Source organism: Chinchilla lanigera, unplaced genomic scaffold (genome assembly GCF_000276665.1).
Source record: "Chinchilla lanigera isolate Chin_1 unplaced genomic scaffold, ChiLan1.0 scaffold00071, whole genome shotgun sequence".
Taxonomy (NCBI): domain Eukaryota; kingdom Metazoa; phylum Chordata; class Mammalia; order Rodentia; family Chinchillidae; genus Chinchilla; species Chinchilla lanigera.
The window spans coordinates 935,316-955,210 of record NW_004955472.1 but is presented as its reverse complement, the minus strand read 5'-3'; the positions used below and the strand labels follow the sequence as shown (position 1 = coordinate 955,210).

The 19,895-nt window shown below is 41.3% G+C and overlaps 1 protein-coding gene across 4 annotated transcripts in view; it reads left to right on the top strand.

Annotated features, from left to right (window-relative positions):
• LOC102011979 (protein unc-13 homolog B) overlaps positions 1 to 19,895 on the top strand; it is a gene marked incomplete at its 5' end in the record, with an annotated part of 149,550 nt that overhangs the window by 64,332 nt on the left and 65,323 nt on the right. For all 4 annotated transcript variants that reach the window (XM_013522966.1, XM_013522967.1, XM_013522965.1 and 1 more), the window contains 1 exon segment: positions 1,051 to 1,141. In XM_013522966.1, the coding sequence (XP_013378420.1) occupies positions 1,051 to 1,141 (91 nt within the window).

Below are 19,895 nucleotides of genomic sequence, written 5' to 3'. Positions count from 1 at the left end.
TACCAAGAAATAAACTTGCTTGCTCTTTTCCCTCCCTGTTCTTGGCTTTTAGTTATCTCTGGGGTTTATTAACAGACAGAACCTGCAGGAGACCTTGCCCTGGACCAGCCTCTCATTGGATTGGTGATCCACTGACGGGCTCACTTGCTGTGTGCCTTAGATAGTGGTTCCCGTTAGGGCTGAGCTCATGGTAGAGAAGCAGAAGTGCTCAGAATGAATGCTTGTCCTTCTTTACCTTCCAGTCCTAGCTGTGCGTGTGAAGCCCAGCTTTCTCCTGGCTAGAAATGCCCACAAATGTTTTTAGGCACTTATTTTGAGCCATTCAGTAGACAGTATCAGAGCCTAGCATTTATTTTGCCTATGTAGGTAGTCTGCTACTGTGGCTATTTGCTCCAAAGGGAGGAAAGAGAAGCATTATTGCTAAGAATTAAGCACTGATCCAGTTAAGAACTTGGATGATGACTTGCTCTGATGCAAGGTAGTGTTTTTGCCCTAAGGTATTTGTTATATTTATTATTCATTTTACTAAGGGTACAAGATCATGGCAGGAAAGCACTTTTTATATAGTCTAGGAATTGATGAGATTTCCAGAATACTTAGTGGAGCAGGACAGGCTTACAGGAGCAAAGCTCCGCCCTGAGGAGGCTGTGTGAAACCCCGCGGGAGGCTGTTGGTTTCAGGAGGGGTGGGAGAGGTTGAAAGGCTTCTCCTACAGCTCTGTGTGGATTCCCTGCTTGTCACTGACTCAGGGCTCTTGTCGTTTTTCCTGGTGTCCAGATCCCAGACTGTTTCTGTGAGCCGCTACATTGGGCAAATGCAGGAGAAGGAAGAATAGGAACAGATGAAAAGCTAAAAGGAGCTGTCATTTTAGAGAGGAATTGTTTGCACATTAGGTATTCAGGACTGTGCTGTTTTAGTGGCCTGAATCACTAAACGTGTGTAGGCATGAGTAAAAACCATTTTATTTTAGATATCTGCAATCTTGCTTGAGAGTACTGTCACCTTGTGGCCTGGACTGTTCTTAAGAAACATTCTTTCCTTTGTTACAAGTCTTCCTGAGGAGAATGCATCTTCACCCTTTACTCACGCCAGAGCGCACTGGATCCGAGCAGTCACCAAGGTTCGACTCCAGTTGCAGGAGGTAGGAAATCTATTCCAAGATGGTCGGGACAGTTTTTCTTTTGAAATTGGGAGACATATGGTGCTGAAGAAGCAGTCAGTGATTAGTCATCTTCCGTGTGCTTCTGGGAGTGCACGGCAATTAAGCCCGAGCCTGAAGAGATGGAGGTGGCCTTGGTTCTCTGGATGCTGATTAATGGAAATCAAATGGACCTAGTGGGCTGAGAGTTTTTTGCTACAGCTACATGTTTATTTCAGTACTGTCATCTCTGTGAAGCACTTAAATTTGAGTTTAGGGTAGAGGGCTGTCAGGACCCCTTGGTCAGTTGCTGTCTCCCTTAGCCACACAATTCAAGCACAACTGACTGACATATGGGCCAGAAATAGGGTATGCAGATTTTCCTAGGGTTCCCTAACTTAAGCCCCAAGGCATCGCACATTAAAAGCCAAAACAATGTAAAAAAAAGTAAAAATAAAGATAAATATTTTTCATTTTCAGTGTTGTGAGCTTGACATGTCCTTACACATGTATCAACAAGAGATGCATCCATAGGCAGAAGGGATGTTTTTCAGTGATGACTTGTGTTTGTCAGTAATATAAAACCTGGCAGGTATTGAAAATGCAGGCATGCTCACATGGGTAAACAAACACTTTTAAAATGATTTCAAACATAGGGAAAAGCTGAGGACTTCTGTATCTCCAACTCCAGCAGTTGGAACTTCACATTTGATTCATTACGCTTCCTCCCTTAGAGTCAATCTTTGTCTGAACCGCGTGAGAGAAAGTGAGGTACTTGGTATTTTGTCACTTCTGAATGTTTTCGTTTGTGTTTCCCTAAAAATAAGGCTGTTGTCCTCAATAATCACAATTGACCCATCCGAATCAGGAAAACGGCAGTGGAAACACTGCCATGTCACCTCAGACAGATGTGATCGATGACTCCCAACAATGGCTCTTTCTTCTCCTTTTTGATTCAGAACCTAGTCCAGAATGACATCTTGTGCATCAGAGTTATAGCTCTTTAATCAACCTCAGTGTGGAACAGTTCCTCAACAGTTTTCAGTGGTTTAGGCCTTTTCACCTTCAGTGTGTTCTTCACATTTGGTCTGTTCAGTATCTCAGCCTCTCCCACCTACCTCCCGAAACCAACAGCCTCCCATGGGGTTTCACACAGCCTCCTCAGGGCAGAGCTTTGCTCCTATAAGCCCATCCTGTTCCACTAAGTATTCTGGAAATCTCACCAGTTCCTATTGCACTCAGGCTGTGCTTTCTCTGTAGGACTTACACAGAAACCATACTGTAGGGGCTGGGGATTTAGCTCAGCGGCACAGCGCCTGACTGGCAAGAGCAAGGTCGTGAGTTCGGTCCCCGGTACCGGTAAAACAAAACAAAAAAAAGAAACCATACTGTGTGCTCCCCTCAGTGCATGGCAGGAGGACAGCGCGCGATGTCAGCCTGCTCTGCCATTTGTGATGCTAGCCTTAGTCCTCTGGGCAAGTCTGGCAGGTTTCTCTGCTGTCACAGCACACAGTTTCCTTTGTAATTAGTACTGCTTGGTAGGGAGAACATCAGATCTCCACTGGGTATTCATTGATACCTCCTGTCTGAAGCTACCACCCCAGTGGGGGCTGACAAATGATGATGTATCTTTTCTGCATTCATTAGTTCGTATTCTAAGGAGAGTCCTCTTTTCTCCTGTTAATTTTTTGTGTGGTGTGGGCTCATGGGTTCTTAATTTATTACATGGCTTGTATTCCATTACAATTGGTTATTTTGATGTGTAGGTTGTTCTAGCCTCACCTTGTAGAAGCACCATTATTTTGACCCTTTAGGTAGAAGGTAGTATTTAATAATTACGAAAAGGTGACTGCCTTGGAGAAAGAATTTTCTTTCTCTAGCTCTTTTTTTTTTTTTTTTCGTGGTACTGGGAATTGAACTCAAGGCCTTCACACTGAGCTACATCTCCCCTCCCCTGCTTATTTTTAATGTTGAGACAGGGTTGAGACGCTAATTTCAAGTCACAAAATTGCCCGGGCTTCCTATCCTTCTGCCTCAGCCTCCCATAGTGCTGGGATTATAGGTGTGTGCTGTCACTCCCAGCTGGGGAACGCATCTTGAAGGCAGATGTTTCACAGTGTGTCCATTTGTGTTTTTTTTTTTTTGCTATTGGTTTTTTTTATATTGTGATAGAGTGCAAGTAATTACAGTCAACAAGTATTTTTCATACCATTTCATATATTCAGTAGTTTATGACAAGTATATTTTGGTTTATTCATTTATGCACAAGTATTTATTCATTTATGACAAGTATATTTTGGTTTATTCATTTATGCACACATTGGTTCATTCATGTACTCAACTGGTATCTTTCATTTATTGAGTACTTACTATATGACTTCTACCGCCTCTGCATCACCTCTGCCCCATATCTTTTTTTTTTTTAATTTTATTTTAAAGAGTAAAAGAAGGGTAACATAATAATGGGGGGCTTACCAAATTACAGACAAAGTGGTAGGAAATTATCAATGGTTATTGTTGTACATATTGTTATCTACAAGATAGTTTCTCAGGAAAACAAATAGACAAATAATAGTGAGTTATAGACAAAAGGGGTAGGAGATTATCCATAGTTGTTGTACTATACTTTGGTATCTTCAAAGTGACTTCTAAAGAAGATAAATAGAGCTATCCATGAGTGACCTATTGAATAATCATTAACTATTCTTTTTTTGTTATTGTTGTTTTGTTTTTTGGTTTTTCTCCGGTACCAGGAACCGAACTCACGACCTTGTGCTTGCCAGGCAGGCGCTTTTGCCGCTGAGCTAAATCCCCAGCCCCATCATTAACTATTCTTAATCGTTGTTGTAGGAAACACATAATAATAAACATACATCAATTTATGAAACAGGATAGGAACAATACAAATATTCCAGAGTTATGGATAGATTAGTAGGAAAATATCAATGGCTGCTGTAGTACATGGTGGTATCTTCAAAGTGGTTTCTCAGGAAGACAGAGATACGCAAGAAGGATCTAACAAGTAGTTACAGCCTAAGGGTTGTCAAAAATAGCATATTACCTCCTCACCAGTGACTCCTGTCACTGAGGTGTGACAGCTGGAAGGAAGGCCAGGATTGAAAAGAAGGACCGAGAGACTTGCACCTGTGTCTAGCAACAGGCTGTTTTCTTGTTCCTCCATAGTTGTGATTACCCAGGGCTCCTCCATGGAGATGACGATCTGGCCAGAGGGAGAAGACAGAGTATGCCCCGGGCCCTCTCACTCCTGTTGGACTAACTGGTAGGATGGGTCTGAGGTCTAGGGCCTCCACTTCAGAGGGCAGACCGATCTCCAGTGGTCTCCTTTGCATCCAGGGCATGGCCCATGGGGCCTCTTAGGGCAGTTCCTCTTGAGGTGGCCTGGCTTTTAACAGTGGTAGCAGATGAATGCAGTCGTTGAGTTCTTCTTGGGACCCTGGGAATCAGACTTAGGGTCTGTTTCTCTTAGTGCTGCAGCAAAAGCAGTTGCTTTTTCTCGGTCTCTTTGTTTTCTCTCCTTGGCCTCCTCCTCGTCATGGCTATAGAATACTGAGGAGGCAGTTCTTACTAACATCTCAAGTGAGCCGTCTGGGGTGAAAGCCATTCTTTGTAGCTTTTTCTCTCTAGCTTTCCTCACATTGGGACCCCCCAACCAGTTAGTGCCCTTTCCCCAACTGTCAGCACAGGCAGCAGGAATCTTGCTGTAGAACTCTCTGGAGCTCCAACACAGCCTGTGCTGTCAGGGGAAGAATGGCTTCCAGGGAGTTGCCCCAGGTATTGTGTAAGGTCCTCCTGGTTTACAGCTTCCGAATGGCTCTCGTGGCCCCAGTCCACTGGACCTCTGACTCCTCGGCCATGTCTGTATTCTCATGTTCTCTGAGTCCTTGTTCAGCAGCTGCTTCTCTGCTGACTCTGGACCTTTCTGGTTCTCAACGGCAGGAGCAAGAGTGACCCTTTGTGTGGCATGTATTCCCAGGGGTTTCTCCATGTTTGAATGATTCACACACATCCGTGGGTGGACATCTGCAGCCGGTGCACCGTGGGCCAATTGTGTCACTGTTTCTCTGTGTCACGGTAGTTCTCAATTGAGCGACGGCAGCCGGCCTGAGGGCCAGCCTGTGACAGTGCTCGCTGCCGCTCGGCTCCCCATGGGCCGGAGACCCTCCTCCCGGGCACCTGCTAGGCTGTGGGCCGGCCCGAGGGCCAGTGCTCCCTACCCAGCGGCTTCCCGAGTGCCAGGGGCCCTCCTTCCGGGCGCCTTCTAGGCAGGGAGCAGTGCGTCTGTTTGTATAAATGTGTACATCTGTGTTTTGTTGTCTGAGACAATGAGTGTGATCAGTAAAAACTTACAACTGCATGCTCTAACATCTGAGTGAGTATTAATACAGTAAAAATCTAATGAAGATTTCATTGAGGTTTGAACTTATTTGTTAAAAATACAAAAATATTTCTGACTTTTGTAAATAGTTGACTGATGTCAGAGAAGATAATTTACTAGCCGAATTTCCAAAACATCTTTGAAAAACTGGGATGTGGGAACCAATTACATTTTTTCCATTTGATTGATATATCAGTATCCTAGTCAGCTATAAAAACCAAGAATTAAAATAACAATGTGGACCCAAACCTTTAAGTCATTCTATAATTAAATATTAAACAAGATTTTAAAAATACTGAGGCACATAATATCACATTGTTTTCACTAAAAATTATTGCTGCTAATATTTTTAGTGACAGCAAAAATATTATCATTAACAAATATATATATATATATTTCAGACAGGGTCTCACTATGTTGTGTAGTCCAGGCTGATCTCAAACTCATGGTAATACTCCTGCCTCAGCCTCCCACGTGTTTGGATTCCTGGTGTGTGCCACCATGCCCAGCTAATTAATAAATATTTTTAAGTTAAATATTTATTTTATGCTTTTCCCATTTTAGCCTTCTAAAGTAATATATTATTGCAATTGTACCTATATATAATTTTAAATTAATAAGTCTGTATTTATTGAGACCACTCTTCTGCCCAAAGTAATCATTTTTGTTAGTTTCTTTTTATCATTACAGAATTTCTTTATGCGGGCATAAGCCAATATGAATACTATATACTTTCTAATCTCCCTTTTATGTAAAAGGTAGTATATTATACACACTGAAAAAGTTGTTTACTTTTTTACTTGGCTGTCTTTCCTTATCAGCTCTAAGAGTTTTTTAATTTAATGGTTTTGGGGGTGTTTTTTGGTGTTTTTTTTTTTTGAGACAGGATCTTGCCATGTATTTGAGGCTGGCCTTGAACTCACTTTGTAGCCCAGGATGGCCTCAAACTCACAGCAATACTCCTGCATCAGCCTCCTGAGTGTTGGAAATACAGGCATGCACCACTATGCCCAGCAGAATTTTTCATCTTTTTAGAGTTGTATAATATTCCATTGTGTGAATGTACTGCAAGCATTTAGCTAGTCCTCTATTGATAGTTTTTTGCTTGTTTTAAGTCATGGTAAATAAGCAAATCATGTTAGAAAAGGGAAACCTTTCACATTTATCACTTTGCATGTGTTCAGGTGTATATTAGGAGAGTGTGGATTTGTGATTTTGATGCATATTGCCAAATTGGTACTCATTAGGCAGTGGCTTAAAATGGCAAAGGTTTGTTTCTTGCTTAAACTACATGTCATATCAGAGTTCTGCTTTAAGTTGTCGTCTTCTATAATTTAGGCTGATGGAGCAACCAGTACCTGAACATTGCCAGTCACAAAAGGGAAAGATACTAACAAACAACAACACATTGTGCTCTGGCTCTTGAAACGTCCCTCCAGAAATTGCGTGTATCTCTTTTGCTCACATTTCCCTTGCCAGTGCACGTGTGTAGCCTCACGTAACTCCAGTGAGTAACGTGACAAACCTTGAAAGAGACAGAGCAGGATGCTTGTGCATGGCTCCTGGTGGTCCTAGCGGGGCTGTGCCTCCCATAGGGAGTGTGCCAGTCGATCCCCCAGTGCAGTAATGCCACGAGGTTGCTTTTTCTTCCCTAATCCAGCAGAGTGATTTGTCAGGCTTGGATTTTCCTAATGTTTTACGTGATACTATCTCAGTAGTTTAAATTTGCATTGATTAGTAAAGTTGAGCATGTTTTTTTTCTGTGTGTGTGTGTGTGTGTATATATATATATGTATATATATATATGTGGTATTAATAATTTCTTTGAATGGTCTGTTCTTTGCCTATTTTCTGTTAAACTGTTAACTTTTTAACTCATAGGAGCTTTTTTGCTTTAGGGAAATTAACTCTTTGTTATATGAGTTGCCAGTGTTTTTCTCAGTCTGTCATTGCTAGGGGATTTATTAAGTTTAATGAGCCATACTTCAAAATAGTATCATTCTCTCACCTTTGTAAATTATCTAGTAAAGGCTGTGATTTACGAAAAAGGAAATCAGAACAAAATATACTTCAATGGCTTCATATTGCCTTCAATATAAAATCCTTTATGATCTAGCTCAGTGCGGTTCCTAATGCGACTTATGGGCCAACCCAGCCCAGGAATAGTTTGTTCCTTGTCTTCGATGAAGTAAGAACTGAAACCAAGCATTTAGAGACAGTTGGAATTGTCATGACAGGAGTGCATCAATGACCTTGTCTCATTAAATTGGGTCTGGACCAAAATTACTAGACCGTGGACTGTCAGGAATACAAAGCCAGCTCCATAACAAAAAATAGTTGGAAAGATACTGATGTAGATCCTGCCTGCCTTTCTAACCCAGACTTAACTCTTTTTGCAACCCTGGTTAGCCAGCACTTCCAACAAAACATTTTTGGAAATTCTCAGAGACTTTGCACCTGTTGCCTCCCATGCCTAGAATATGCTTTCTCTTAATCCATCTAACTTTTCATTTCTATCTTTTAAAACCCAGGGGTCAGCTTTTTGGGGTAAAGTTCCCAGGCTTGGTGAATACTTTTTCTAGATTGGCATTTACCGTGCTATAAGGAGTTGTTTCCTTTAGGGTTTCCGTTTCTTTCTACTTCTGTAAGTTCTTCCAGTATCATTGCCTTTATTTTAAAACCTATTTTTTATTAGTACATGTTTGTACTACATAATGAATATGTTCATCTTGGGGAGTTGTTACATATACATATCACATCTTCCATGATTTTCTTTTTTTTGCTATTAATGTAGACCCCAGTATAGAACCTGGCGGAGTGTTTAGCTAAACTTTTGTGGATGCTTAACTAGTGAGAAATGCCCATCATCCTTTCCACAGAAGTCTCTGTGTGCTTCTTTAATTTTTTAAATTTATTTTTAACTTTCCCTAAGGGCACACAAATAAGTCAATAACAGCAAAATACCAAGTATTTACATTAGCAAGGTTTTCTTGTTCAATTTATATGTATGTGAGTATAGATTTACCAAATTTGGATCATAATATGACTAGAGCTTATTTTCTCACTTAGTTTTTGTGAGCTGTATTCTATGTTATTAAATATTTTTTGAATATAGCATTTTATGATTATCATAGATTAATGATATTCTACCATATAAATGTTCTATAACAATACTTCTTTATTATAAATACTTCATTATATTTCTTTATAATACTTCTTTATTATAAATAATGCTATGATAAACATTATCTTATGCAAACCCATCTTCATTTATAATTTTTTAAAACTTAGTTTTTTGGGGGCCAGGCTATAGCTCAGTGGTGCAGCACTTGCCTGGAAAGTGTGAGGTCCTCAGTTCAGTTCCTGGTACCCCCCGCCCAAAAAGGCAAAAGAGCCCCACCTAATTTTCTTAAATAGATTCAAGTAAGTTACTGAGTTAAAGAGTATATTTTTCTCTTCTTTGCAGTACTGGAGAGTGAACCCAGGGCCTTCCACATGCTAGGCAAGCACTCTACCCCTAAGTTACATCCCCAGGTCTTCTTATTTTTTAAATTTTGAGACAACGTCTCAGAGTTTCCCTGGCTGGTGTCGACTTGCACTCCTCCCATGTCAGCCTTCCAAGGAGCTGGGGTTGCAGATATATACCACAACACCTGGAAAGAGTACTATATATTCTTTTTAAAGACTTTTGATAAACCTCTACATTTTTATTAGTAAAACTTTCCAGTTAGTATTTTCAGTATTTAAATGTGCTGTCCCAATATTAAGTGGTATAATTTTAGAAAAATTTGACCATTGTTTCAGTTTGCATTTCTCTGATTACTTATGATCTGAATATTTCCCATAAGTTTATATTTATTTATATTTACTTAGCTAATATTATTGCATGTGGATAGACTTTGAGAACTACCATGGAAGCCTGGCCACACTTATGTCATTCCCATAGGACTGTCGGCAGTTTGAGAGAAGAAATTATACAGGGTCATGACTCTATCCTCTGGCTGAGTACCTGGCCATACGCACTTAATAATTGTTCGATGACATTTTAATGCCGATGAGGCGGTAATGTTGGTAGTGTGGGTGGAAATGGATATGAATCTGTACCTTATTTGGCTTAGCTGCAGAAAAATCTGGGGGAGGAGGTGAGACTTTTAGCTCTCAAAATGGAGACTGTGGTGGCAGCAGGTGGGTGGGTGCTCCAGGTGGAAGGGACAGTGAGAGAGAAGGCACAGAGATGGGTCATAAGGAAGCTCTGACAGGAGCTCTGGGGCTGGTGAAGAAAGCTGAGGAAGGAGAGCGTTGGTAAGCAGGGATCTAACTGCAGATAGATAGAAGGCCTGAGTTTACACGAGGTGGTCCCAGGAGAGCCAAGACTGCAGCTGGGTCAGTCTCGGCGCCTTTTCTCAGCAGCAATCACAAAGGCAGAGTGAATCAGCTCTCCCCTGCAAAGGTCTGTTCTTACTTGTGACTCTGTCCCCCTGAAAGAGACTTCCCTCTTGCTCTGTAATTGAAGCCCTCAACAAGGGTTCCCTTGGTGGAGAAAATGATCAGGTCAAAGCAGGGTGGACCCCACCTCCAAGAGCCTCACCAGGAAAATACTCTTTCCAGAATCTCAAGCTCCAGGACTTTCTCTGATAATGGCTGCCAGCCGTAACTTCTAGCAGCACAGCGCTTACCCTCCTGGGCACTGCTTTTTTCTGATCCCTCCTTTTTCTCAGTCTTTCAGCATTCACACTGCCACTGCTGTTAGACAGTGTTACACCCTTAAAGGTCCTAGCACAGTGAAGCTAGTAATCCCAGCAATTTGGGAGACTAAGACAGGAGCATTGCAAATTCAAGATCAGCCTTAGCAAGACCCTGCTCCAAAATAAAAATGGATTGGGGCATTTGGCTCAGTGTAAGGTCCTGGCTTGAATCCCTGGTACCAAAGACAAAAAGAGAATGTTTTAAATGAGTGATAAATATAAAACTATAGAACTAAACAAAATGGTATGTCTAATACTGTTTCCCTCTTCAGATTCCTGGGCATGCAGTCTCCTTTCCTACATCACATTGATACCCGTGTCTTGTGAGTTAGTCTGTGGAGTCCATGGGCCTGCAAAAATGTGTGTGCGCAAGTGTGTGTATGTATGTATCACACACATTGTCCTTTTCTTTGTGTTTTTCATTTACTTCTGTACCTATGGGATCTTTTCCTTATTCGTACAAGTATAGCTACTTCTGTATTAACAGCTCTGGAATTTTTCTATCAGCAGAAATAGAGCTACTGCTTCTAAAAATAGCTACATAGTATTTCTTTCTGTGGATGTATTATATGTGTACTCTGTCTCCTATTGATGAATTGTTAAGTATTTTTCTAATGTTGTTGTAATGCAAATTCTTCCTGAATGTTCCAGAACCTCTCTTGACCACAGGTTTTGGCCCCTCTTTCCAGCTCATGGTAGGCCCTTCCCGAGGTCAGGCCCTGCTGCTGTTCCGTGAAGCTGAGAGTCCTCTCCTGGACAAGGCCTTTGCTGCTGCCCTGAATGCTGTGACATCCCTTACTCCTAACAGGCCCCTCCTGCCCTACTGCAAAACAAAAGACTGAGGAGTCTTTCCTGATGTCTGAGACCAGACCCAGGACATTCTCTGCCTTCTCACCTTGCCCGAAAAGTAGCTGTTCTCTGAAGCTTTCTATGGTGAAGACTTTTTGTATGCTGCGTATACTACTGGTTTAGCAGTAACAGTTGATTTTCTCTGACTTCCTCTGCCACTTACAAACCATTCCTAGATCCCTACTTTACCTGTTCCTTCCTTACTGTAAGTACATTACAACTATCCCATAACTCCCTATTCATTCACTGAAGCCTCTGGTACCTATATCATAATTTTTCTTTTGATCTCAACTATGGCCATAATAATTGCTATTATCATAGTAACTGAATTTATTGACTACTACTCTGTCTCTGGCATTATGCCAGGTGTTTTGTGTGTCTTACTCAGTGAAATTCCTCACAACAATTCTATGAATGAGGCTGTTTTTAGGACCATTTGTAGATTAGGGAACTGAATGTTTGGAAAGGTAGACATTTGTGCAGAGTCACCCAGCTGGAGGGTAAGCCCAGTAAAAGAGCTGAGATTCAAATCTAAATGTATTTAACTCTTCACTACTTGTTTGGGATCTGTAGTTTCAATTACTCATAGCCAACCTCAGTCTGATAATATTACATGAAAAATTCCAGAAATAAACAACTTACAAGTTTTAAATTACATAGTATTTTGAGTTTCATGATAAATCTTGTATCTTCTCGCTCTGATCTCCCAGGATGTGAATCATCCTTGTATTTCGCGTATCCATGTTGTATATACTACTCACCCATTAGTCACTTAATAGCCGTCTGCCAGCTGTGGTATTGCACTGCTTCTATTCAAGTCTCTTATTTTACTTAATAATGGCACCAAAGTGCAAGAGTAGTAATATTACTTAGCCTTGCATGGTGGTACACGCCTGTAATCCCAGCACTCTAGGAGCTGAGACAGGAGGATTACAAATTTGAACCTAGTTTGGACAGTTTAGCTACTTAATGAGACCTTATCTCAAAAAGGGGAGGGGCTGGGTATGTAGCTAAATGCAAAGGCCTGTGTTCAGTCCCCAGTACTATGACCCCCAGCCCCTGCCAAAAGAGGGTAGTGATGCTGGTGGTTTGGGTATGCCAAAGAGAAACATGGAGGAGGGTATTTTCGTGATTTCTTTAGGAATTAAACTTTAAATCTTTTATTTTTATTTATTTATTTGTTTATTTTTTAAAATCTTTTAAATATGAACAAAGTCCTTCCGCGTCTTTTACCTCTGGGAGGATACTATGATACCATTAACCTCTATGTAGTTAGAGGAGGGTATCAGATAGTGGTAGCAGGCCTTAGCTTTAGCTGTAGTATTTTCTGGGCACGGTACTAATAAAGGGAGGTATTTAATTAACTCTAATGGAGCCAGTCAGATTGAGAGCTCTGTACAGAAGTACTTGCTTTCAGATAACAAGCAAAGCAGACTGCCTTGCCTTCTACCACATTTGAGTCCTGCTGCTGTTTGAGTGTCTGCCCAGTGAGAACATGTGACCGTAGCTAGGGGGCGCTCTGTTCCTCTGTAGGGGGACCGTCTTTTTGCCAAAGTTATCCAAAAGGGAAGAAACTACTACAATTATTTCATTTTAAATCAGCTTGGAAGTGGACATTACCAGGTGTTATTGGGCCTGCTCTTTGTTTTTATCCTTCAGGGGCTTATAGGCCGGAGAGGGGAGAGCAATAACTGACAGTTAAATACTTTCTTTCCTACTCTCTTGTTTTATTCACAGTTTCTCTGTAGCATTCTGTATTTTAAAAAAAAAAAAAAAACAACAACAACAAACTTAGTTTACTATTTTGTTTTTCATTATTCTTAGAATCTCCACATGCTTTTTTCTTCCTTTCTCCTATTGCCTTCTTTTCTATCTCTGTTTTTCTACGGTTGTCCCGTCAGGCCTCCCCAGCCTTCACAGTGGAACCCAGGGCCTTGCACATGCTAAGCATGCTGCCTTACCACTGAGCACACCCCCGCTTTTTACCTCTTTTAATCTCAGGTAGACTCTCAGCCTCTAACCTTTGGAATCTTTAAGTGAGTAACTACCTCATGGTAGGTATTATGTGATGCATCCAACAGACTCTCAACAAGATTTTCTAGGCTAATGACTCCAAATCTATACATCCATCCTTTCCTTTTTCTTTAGGCTCTATCCGTCACAACTACTTTTCTATTAGTTCGCTTCACTGCAGTTTTCCAGGGCTTAAACCTCCCCCCGCCCCTGTGCGTGTAGTAATAGCTTCCTCTGTTTCCTGTTTGTAGTAACTTCGCCATCGCCGTGCTAGTCCCCGCTCAGAAGCACGGTGTCGTCTTCACTGCCGCCTCTCCTGCCTCCCAGTTCCACCGTTTGCCAGATCTTCACTTCTTCTTTCTTGGGTTTCTTTTCTCAGACCCTTCTCATCTGTTTCTCTTTGTGTGCAGGTCTGCTGTACTGCTGAGACTAAGTTTCAGCTTTCCTCGCTCTTACTTATTTTTCCTAGAGTGCGCTGTCTTTCTCCTGCGAATTTTAACTTGTAGACAGAGTACTAGTCCTGCCTGCCACTTACACCCGGGGCTCAGCCTCGCTGTCACATCTCTGATGCCTTCTCTAAGGTCCTAGGTAGTTAGACACTTACTTTCTGTTCTTCTGTAGCATTTCCTACATAGTCAGTTTTGTTGTGGATTGTATTGTCCTGGAATTATGTGAGCCTTTCCCCCAGGATTATGTATTTTTGAAAGAATGTATGCTGTGTGACCCCTTTTATGTTAAGTTGAAAAATAAGCAAAAGTAATCTGTGGTGTTAGACATCAGGACAGTGGTTACTTTTGGGAGAGCCTGTGGGCTTCCAGTGATACTGTTTCCTGATCTGGGTGGTTTTTTTTTTATATTGATGTAAAATGCACTTTTTTTATATGTATTTTATAATGTGGTAAAAAGTTTAAGTAGCCGGGTGTGGTGTCGCATGCCTGTAATCTCAGCACTCAGGAGGCTGAGGCAGGAGGATTATTGTGAGTTCAAGACCAGCCTGGGCTACAAAGTGAGTTCAAGGCCAGCCTGAACTGCATAGCGAGACCCTGTCTCAAAAAGACCAAAAAACAAACAAACAAACAAAAAACCTCAAACAAAAAGTTTAAGTAAAAGCTAAGTAAAAAGTAGCACTGAAATACAGAATAGGAGCTGAGTTTAACTTTATATCCCCAATCTCTGGCACCCAGAAAGCTGTTAATAAATATGGTCAGTGAGTGTGTGAATGCCAGTTTTCCTTAAAAATAAAACTTAGTTTTTGCTTCCATTGGTAGTTACTTTATAGTTTCAGTTTTATAGCCTGCTGTCCATGACCACAATGATCTGGCTCAATCAACTTTTCTAACCTTTGTCAACCCAGAGAAGTTGGAAGAATTTGGGCCTTGGAATCAGCCAGATACTGAGTTTAAAATATAGTTCTACCACTCACTGTGTATGTAACCTTTGGTTTAGACAAACCATCTACTGTTTTGGGAATTTAGTTTTCTCCTGTCTGAATGGGACACATTCTAGTCAACTAAATAAGGTAATGCATGTAGAGTGGGGCTGGGCATGTTGTTAGCACTCAGTAAATATTAATTTCCTTTCTTTTCCAACAACCTAACCTTCTTTTTTTTCTATTCATGTCTTTGCTCACCCTGTTTTTCTACCTTGAGAGCCCTTTCTTTTCCATTCTCACATATCCAAACATATCCAGCCTGTGAATCAACTCGGGCATCACCTTCTTTGTGGAGTCTTCCTTGATTTCCACCTAAACCAGGACCTGAATATTCTTGTATATATTTCTGTCTCTTTGGTGTTCGTCACACTCACCTATAGGAAGATGGAGGGCTGTGGTAATGGAGGCAGAAAAGCTGTCAGTTGGAATAAATAGGTGCATAAAAGGGAGGTTTGGAAAACTATTCTGAGCTTTGATATTCTTTTTTTTTAATAACTTTCTTCTGTCCTGGGAGAAGTTTCGCTCTTTAGTCGACAAAGTGAACTCACGGGGTCAGGCTGTAGGCTGTTCATCAGTTTCTGCTCTGCTTCCCTTTGTGTTCAGGTCCTTGAACCTTTTTATTCCATCGTGTGTGCGCGCATGTGCGCTAGTACACATGTACGTGCTCACAGCACATTTTCTTTGTCTATCATCAAGCACGTAGGTTGTTTTCATATCTTGACTACAGTGAATAATCCTGCAACCAGTGTAGTCATGCAGATACTGTATCTTTATGAGGTGAGAAACTTTCATTTTCTTTGCGCCTCATGTGTACCCAAAAGAAGATTGCTTAGTCATATGGTAATTCTATTTCTGATTTCTTCAGGGACTTCTATACTGTTTTTCATAATAGCCGTATCAATCTACATTCCTGCCACCAGTGTGCTAGGGTTACCCTTTTCACTACATCTTCTCCAGCTTTTGTTGTCTCTTTCTTTCTTTTTTTTTTTTTTGAGGCAAGGTCTCTCTGGCCTTGATGTCATTGTGTAGCCCAGGCTGGCCTTGAACTCATGGCAGTCCTCTTGCCTGAACCTCACAAGCACTGGATTGCAAGCGTGTGCTACCACCCCCAGCTTCTTTCTTGTTTTTCTGATGATAGCTGTCTTAATGGTTTTATTTGCATTTCTCTGATGGTTAGTGATGTTAAGACTTTTGATATACCTCTTTGGTTTTCTTACATCATTTTCTTTTTTTTTTTTTTTTTTTTTGTTTTTTCCCCGGTACCGGGAACCGAACTCACGACCTTGCACTTGCCAGGCAGGCGCTTTTTGCCGCTGAGCTAAATCCCCAGCCCCCTTACATCATTTTCTGAGAAATGTCTACTCAGGACATTTGCTCATTTTAAAATTGGGTTATTTCTTTTTCTGCCATTAAATTGTAAGAGTTCTTAATAAATTTTGAGCCAGCCATGGTGGCACATGCCTTTATCAGATACAGTGGTACCTTGGTTCATGTACTTAAATTATTTCTACAATTCTGGTCACAGAATTCATTCCATTCATGTGGTATGCTTAGTTCAGTCGCAGCCAGAATTCTGGAACAGATGCTGTGCCCAGCATCCTGGAAAGAATTAAGTTCGTGAACCAAGGTACCCCTGTACGTGGCTTTGCAAATATTTTTCCCATTTTGAGATTGCTTTTTCATTTTGTTTACATTTCCTTTGCCATAGAGTAACTTTAGTTTGGTGTAGTCCCGTTTATTTATCTTTGTTTGTATAGCCTGTAAAGAGATATTTTTCGTTCAACCTGGTTTATCAACACAGCCCAGGCAGGGCTTTGAGTCCGGCATCTTAAGAATTAAGAGTGGACATTCGCTTGGAGCGTCTCAGTTTCTTACTATGCCTTGGGAGCCTAGTTAGTATATGCAGGTAGAAGAACTGAGCTCAAAAGGATTCGGAGAGCCTGTTCCTAACCACACATTTTCTTGTTATTTCTGCTTTCTACTTGCATATACACAGGCTTTAACTGTTTCTAGATTTTACTTAGATCAAAAATGATTCCCAGATCCTAGCATAGTCCCTGATATTTAGTAGACACTTAGCAAAGTTTTGTGTAGTGAACACTTAAAAATATTGAGCAGTATTCACTAACATTTGTAACAGAAAATAGACTTTAAAAGTAGAGAGTAAATTCTTTGGGTTAGCGTGGTCGGAGGTTTGTCAGAGGAATTCCCAGAGGATACTAAGTAGCAGTTGTTATTAAGTATCATAAATGTTCAAGCAATAAAGTAACAGAATCTTAGAAGAATAGAAATCAAGGGATAACTTACATCCTGCGTTAACAAGCACATGGTAGCTAAAGAGATCCATGACTGCTTGCAAATAGCAAGTTGTATTATTTTTATAAACAGTGCAGCTGAGATTTATTACGTTTCAAAATGGAAATATCCTGAAGTGTAGCTGTAGTATATAACATAAAATTTCTTGAAGTCAGAGGGAGGTGGAACGTTGTAGCCCAGTCCCTTAGGCGTCCCCTGCCCTTTACTGGTTATCATCCGCAAGCATACTGAGGAAATGTGTCTATTCAGACCATACTGAGGACGTGCTGACACAGGCCAAGGTGACAAGTAAGAAAAGGCATTCAGGATAAAAACGAACATCCTTGAGCTTTTGGGGGGACAGGTCAGATAAAAACTGTTGGCTAGTTTCTCCATTAAAGCACTCTTCCCTCTTGGCATTTGTGATACCTTTTTTATTTCTGACAGCTCCATCTTTTGTTTCTTTCATGAGATTTCTTCCTTTGCTTACTCCTGAAAACGTGGCGATGCCCACGCTGTTTTCTTCTCATGCTCTTCTCTAGATGATCTCACTCATGTTTGCACCTGTACCCGATGAATCCCAAATCGTAGTCTCTATCTCAGCCTCTTCCATGAGCTCTGTGCTTGTATTCAGTTGCTCGTAGATATTGGACCCAAGTATTCATATTCACAGGCACCTCACACAACATTTTCAACCGTACTCTTCTTTCTTCTCTACCTCCTCTTATATTTCTTTTCTCAGTAAGTGGCGCCACCAGCTGGGTGTGGTGGTACACACCTGTAATCCCAGCATTTGAGAAGCTGAGGCAGGAGGACTGCTTTCAAGACCAGCCCACGCTATGTGCTGCATAGTGAGTTCAAGGCCGGCCTGAACTACATAGCGAGACCTTGTTTAAAAAAACAACAACCAACAAAACACAGTCTGTCACTCAGGCATACAGCACGCACGTGCCCCTGCTGTCATGTTCCTCAGTAGGTTATGAACCCTAAGGATGTGCATCATCCATTAATCATTCCATAATTGGTGTTCATCTGTTATTTTTGATACTTTGGTGGGGTTGGTAATTATGAAATGTTCTGTTGTAGTTTGTTAATCTGCCATAACAAATTACCACAGACTGGGTAGATTAAACATCAGAAATACCTTGTCTTACGGTTCTGGAGGCTACACGTTTAAAATGAAGGTGCTGGCAGGGTTGGTTCTTTCTGAGGGATATGAGGAAGGGGTCTATTATAGTCCTCCCTCCTCGGCTGACAGATGGCCATCTTTTCCCTATGTCTTTTTTCTAGTGTAGGAGGCTGGGAGACACAAGGTCAGTGTCTGGTGAGGGCCCGTGTTCTAGTTCACAGCTGGTGCCTTCTCACTGCATTTCATATGGTAGAAGGGGTGAGAGAGCTTCCTTGGACCTATTTATGCCAACGCTAATCCTGTCCATGCAACTCTGCCCTCACGCCTTCATCACTCCAAATGATTCCACCTCCTGATCCCATCATGCTGAGGGTTAAGATAGCAGCATACGTGTTTCTGGGGGATCCAAAGATTCATCCTGTTCTACAGTTCAAGCCATTACTGGTACCAAAGTGGCTTTTGGTGTTTTGGTTCCAAGTTTTGTTTTCTGACAAAGTACTTGACAACATTGTAATTTCCTTCCCCACTGTCCTAGGTAGTATCACCTGGAAATTAGAAGGATAGGGTGGTGTGTTCAGTTGAAGTACAAGGGGTTTCTTTTGGCCAAATTTAGAATATTTGGAAGCTGGGTCTTCCCGCTGTGCCCAGGTTAAGAAAGAACTTGGATAATATATTATGGAATTTGGACTTTTCTTGGCTGCACTAACTGAAGGATTTTAAGAAAACAAATGACAAAAATGTATTTGTAGTTTAGAAATATCTTTCTAGAAATTGTATAGAGTTGATCAGGGGAAGGAGGGGTAAGGAGAGGTGCTTTTGGAGGAAGGATGATAGGGGCAATGAGTATTTTGCAGTAGTTCAAGTGAGAAGTAGTGAAACCTGGAGTTAGGGTTGGAGAGAAGGAGATACATTTGGTAAGTAGGAAGGTAACACTGCGCAGACTTGGTGACTGTGGCATAAGGACAAAGGATTTTGCAGCAGATTCTGTCACTGGGTGGAGAATTAGCATATGTGGAGAGAAATCATCTCTGCCTAGGATTCTGATAGGAGTAAACTGGCAGCCTGGGGCTTGAAACATCAATGCCAACACCGAGAGGAGGCTCACTGTTAGTGTTCTTTGCTTTCTAGCTGTGTATGGCTGCTGTCTGGATTCATCTCATTGTTTGCCTTTCTCCCTCCCATGCTTCTCAGAGACACCCTCATAAGGCTGGGTCCCACAAACCCAGTCTTCCCCTTTGTGCATTAGCTAGCTTCCTATAACTCGGTGCTCCATACCTGGTATTATTTATAATATGTGGAGAATCCTACAGAAAAATACTCTCCTCTTTGGGGTCCTTCATTTAGTCTCATTCATTGAGATTCAGATTCTGGCTAGGCAACCTATCTAGAACCTTAGGAAATAGGGCTCTAAATCAAGATAATACTTCAGATCTGGTTCATCTTCAGACCCATCTCAGGAGAAGTCACAAAGAACTAAAGAGGATATTGGATCAATAGTATGCCATTTGATTTCCTTTTTGGTACAAGATGTTCTATTCTCCATGAATTTTCAAATTTTGGGTTTCCCATAAAGAATCCTCAGCATATGGCATTTTGGCTTCCCATGGGTATAGAGATTGAGGCAAGACTAATGCAATTGGTGGATTGGCCTGGGGGATATATAGACAGATACTCGTTCAGGACCTCCATTTATCCTAAATCTGAAAGCTGTGACTTTCAACCAGGGTTACATGAGATGGCAGTAAGTGTGTAGATTGCTTTGATGAAGAATTTTTAATCATTTAGTCCTGAAATGGATATAGCCCCTTAACTGTTGGAGGTGCAGTCTGAAAACTTAACTGTTTAGCTGAACAGCCCTGAGGAGTTTGTTTATTGGCTTTTTATACTCAAGTTCTTGC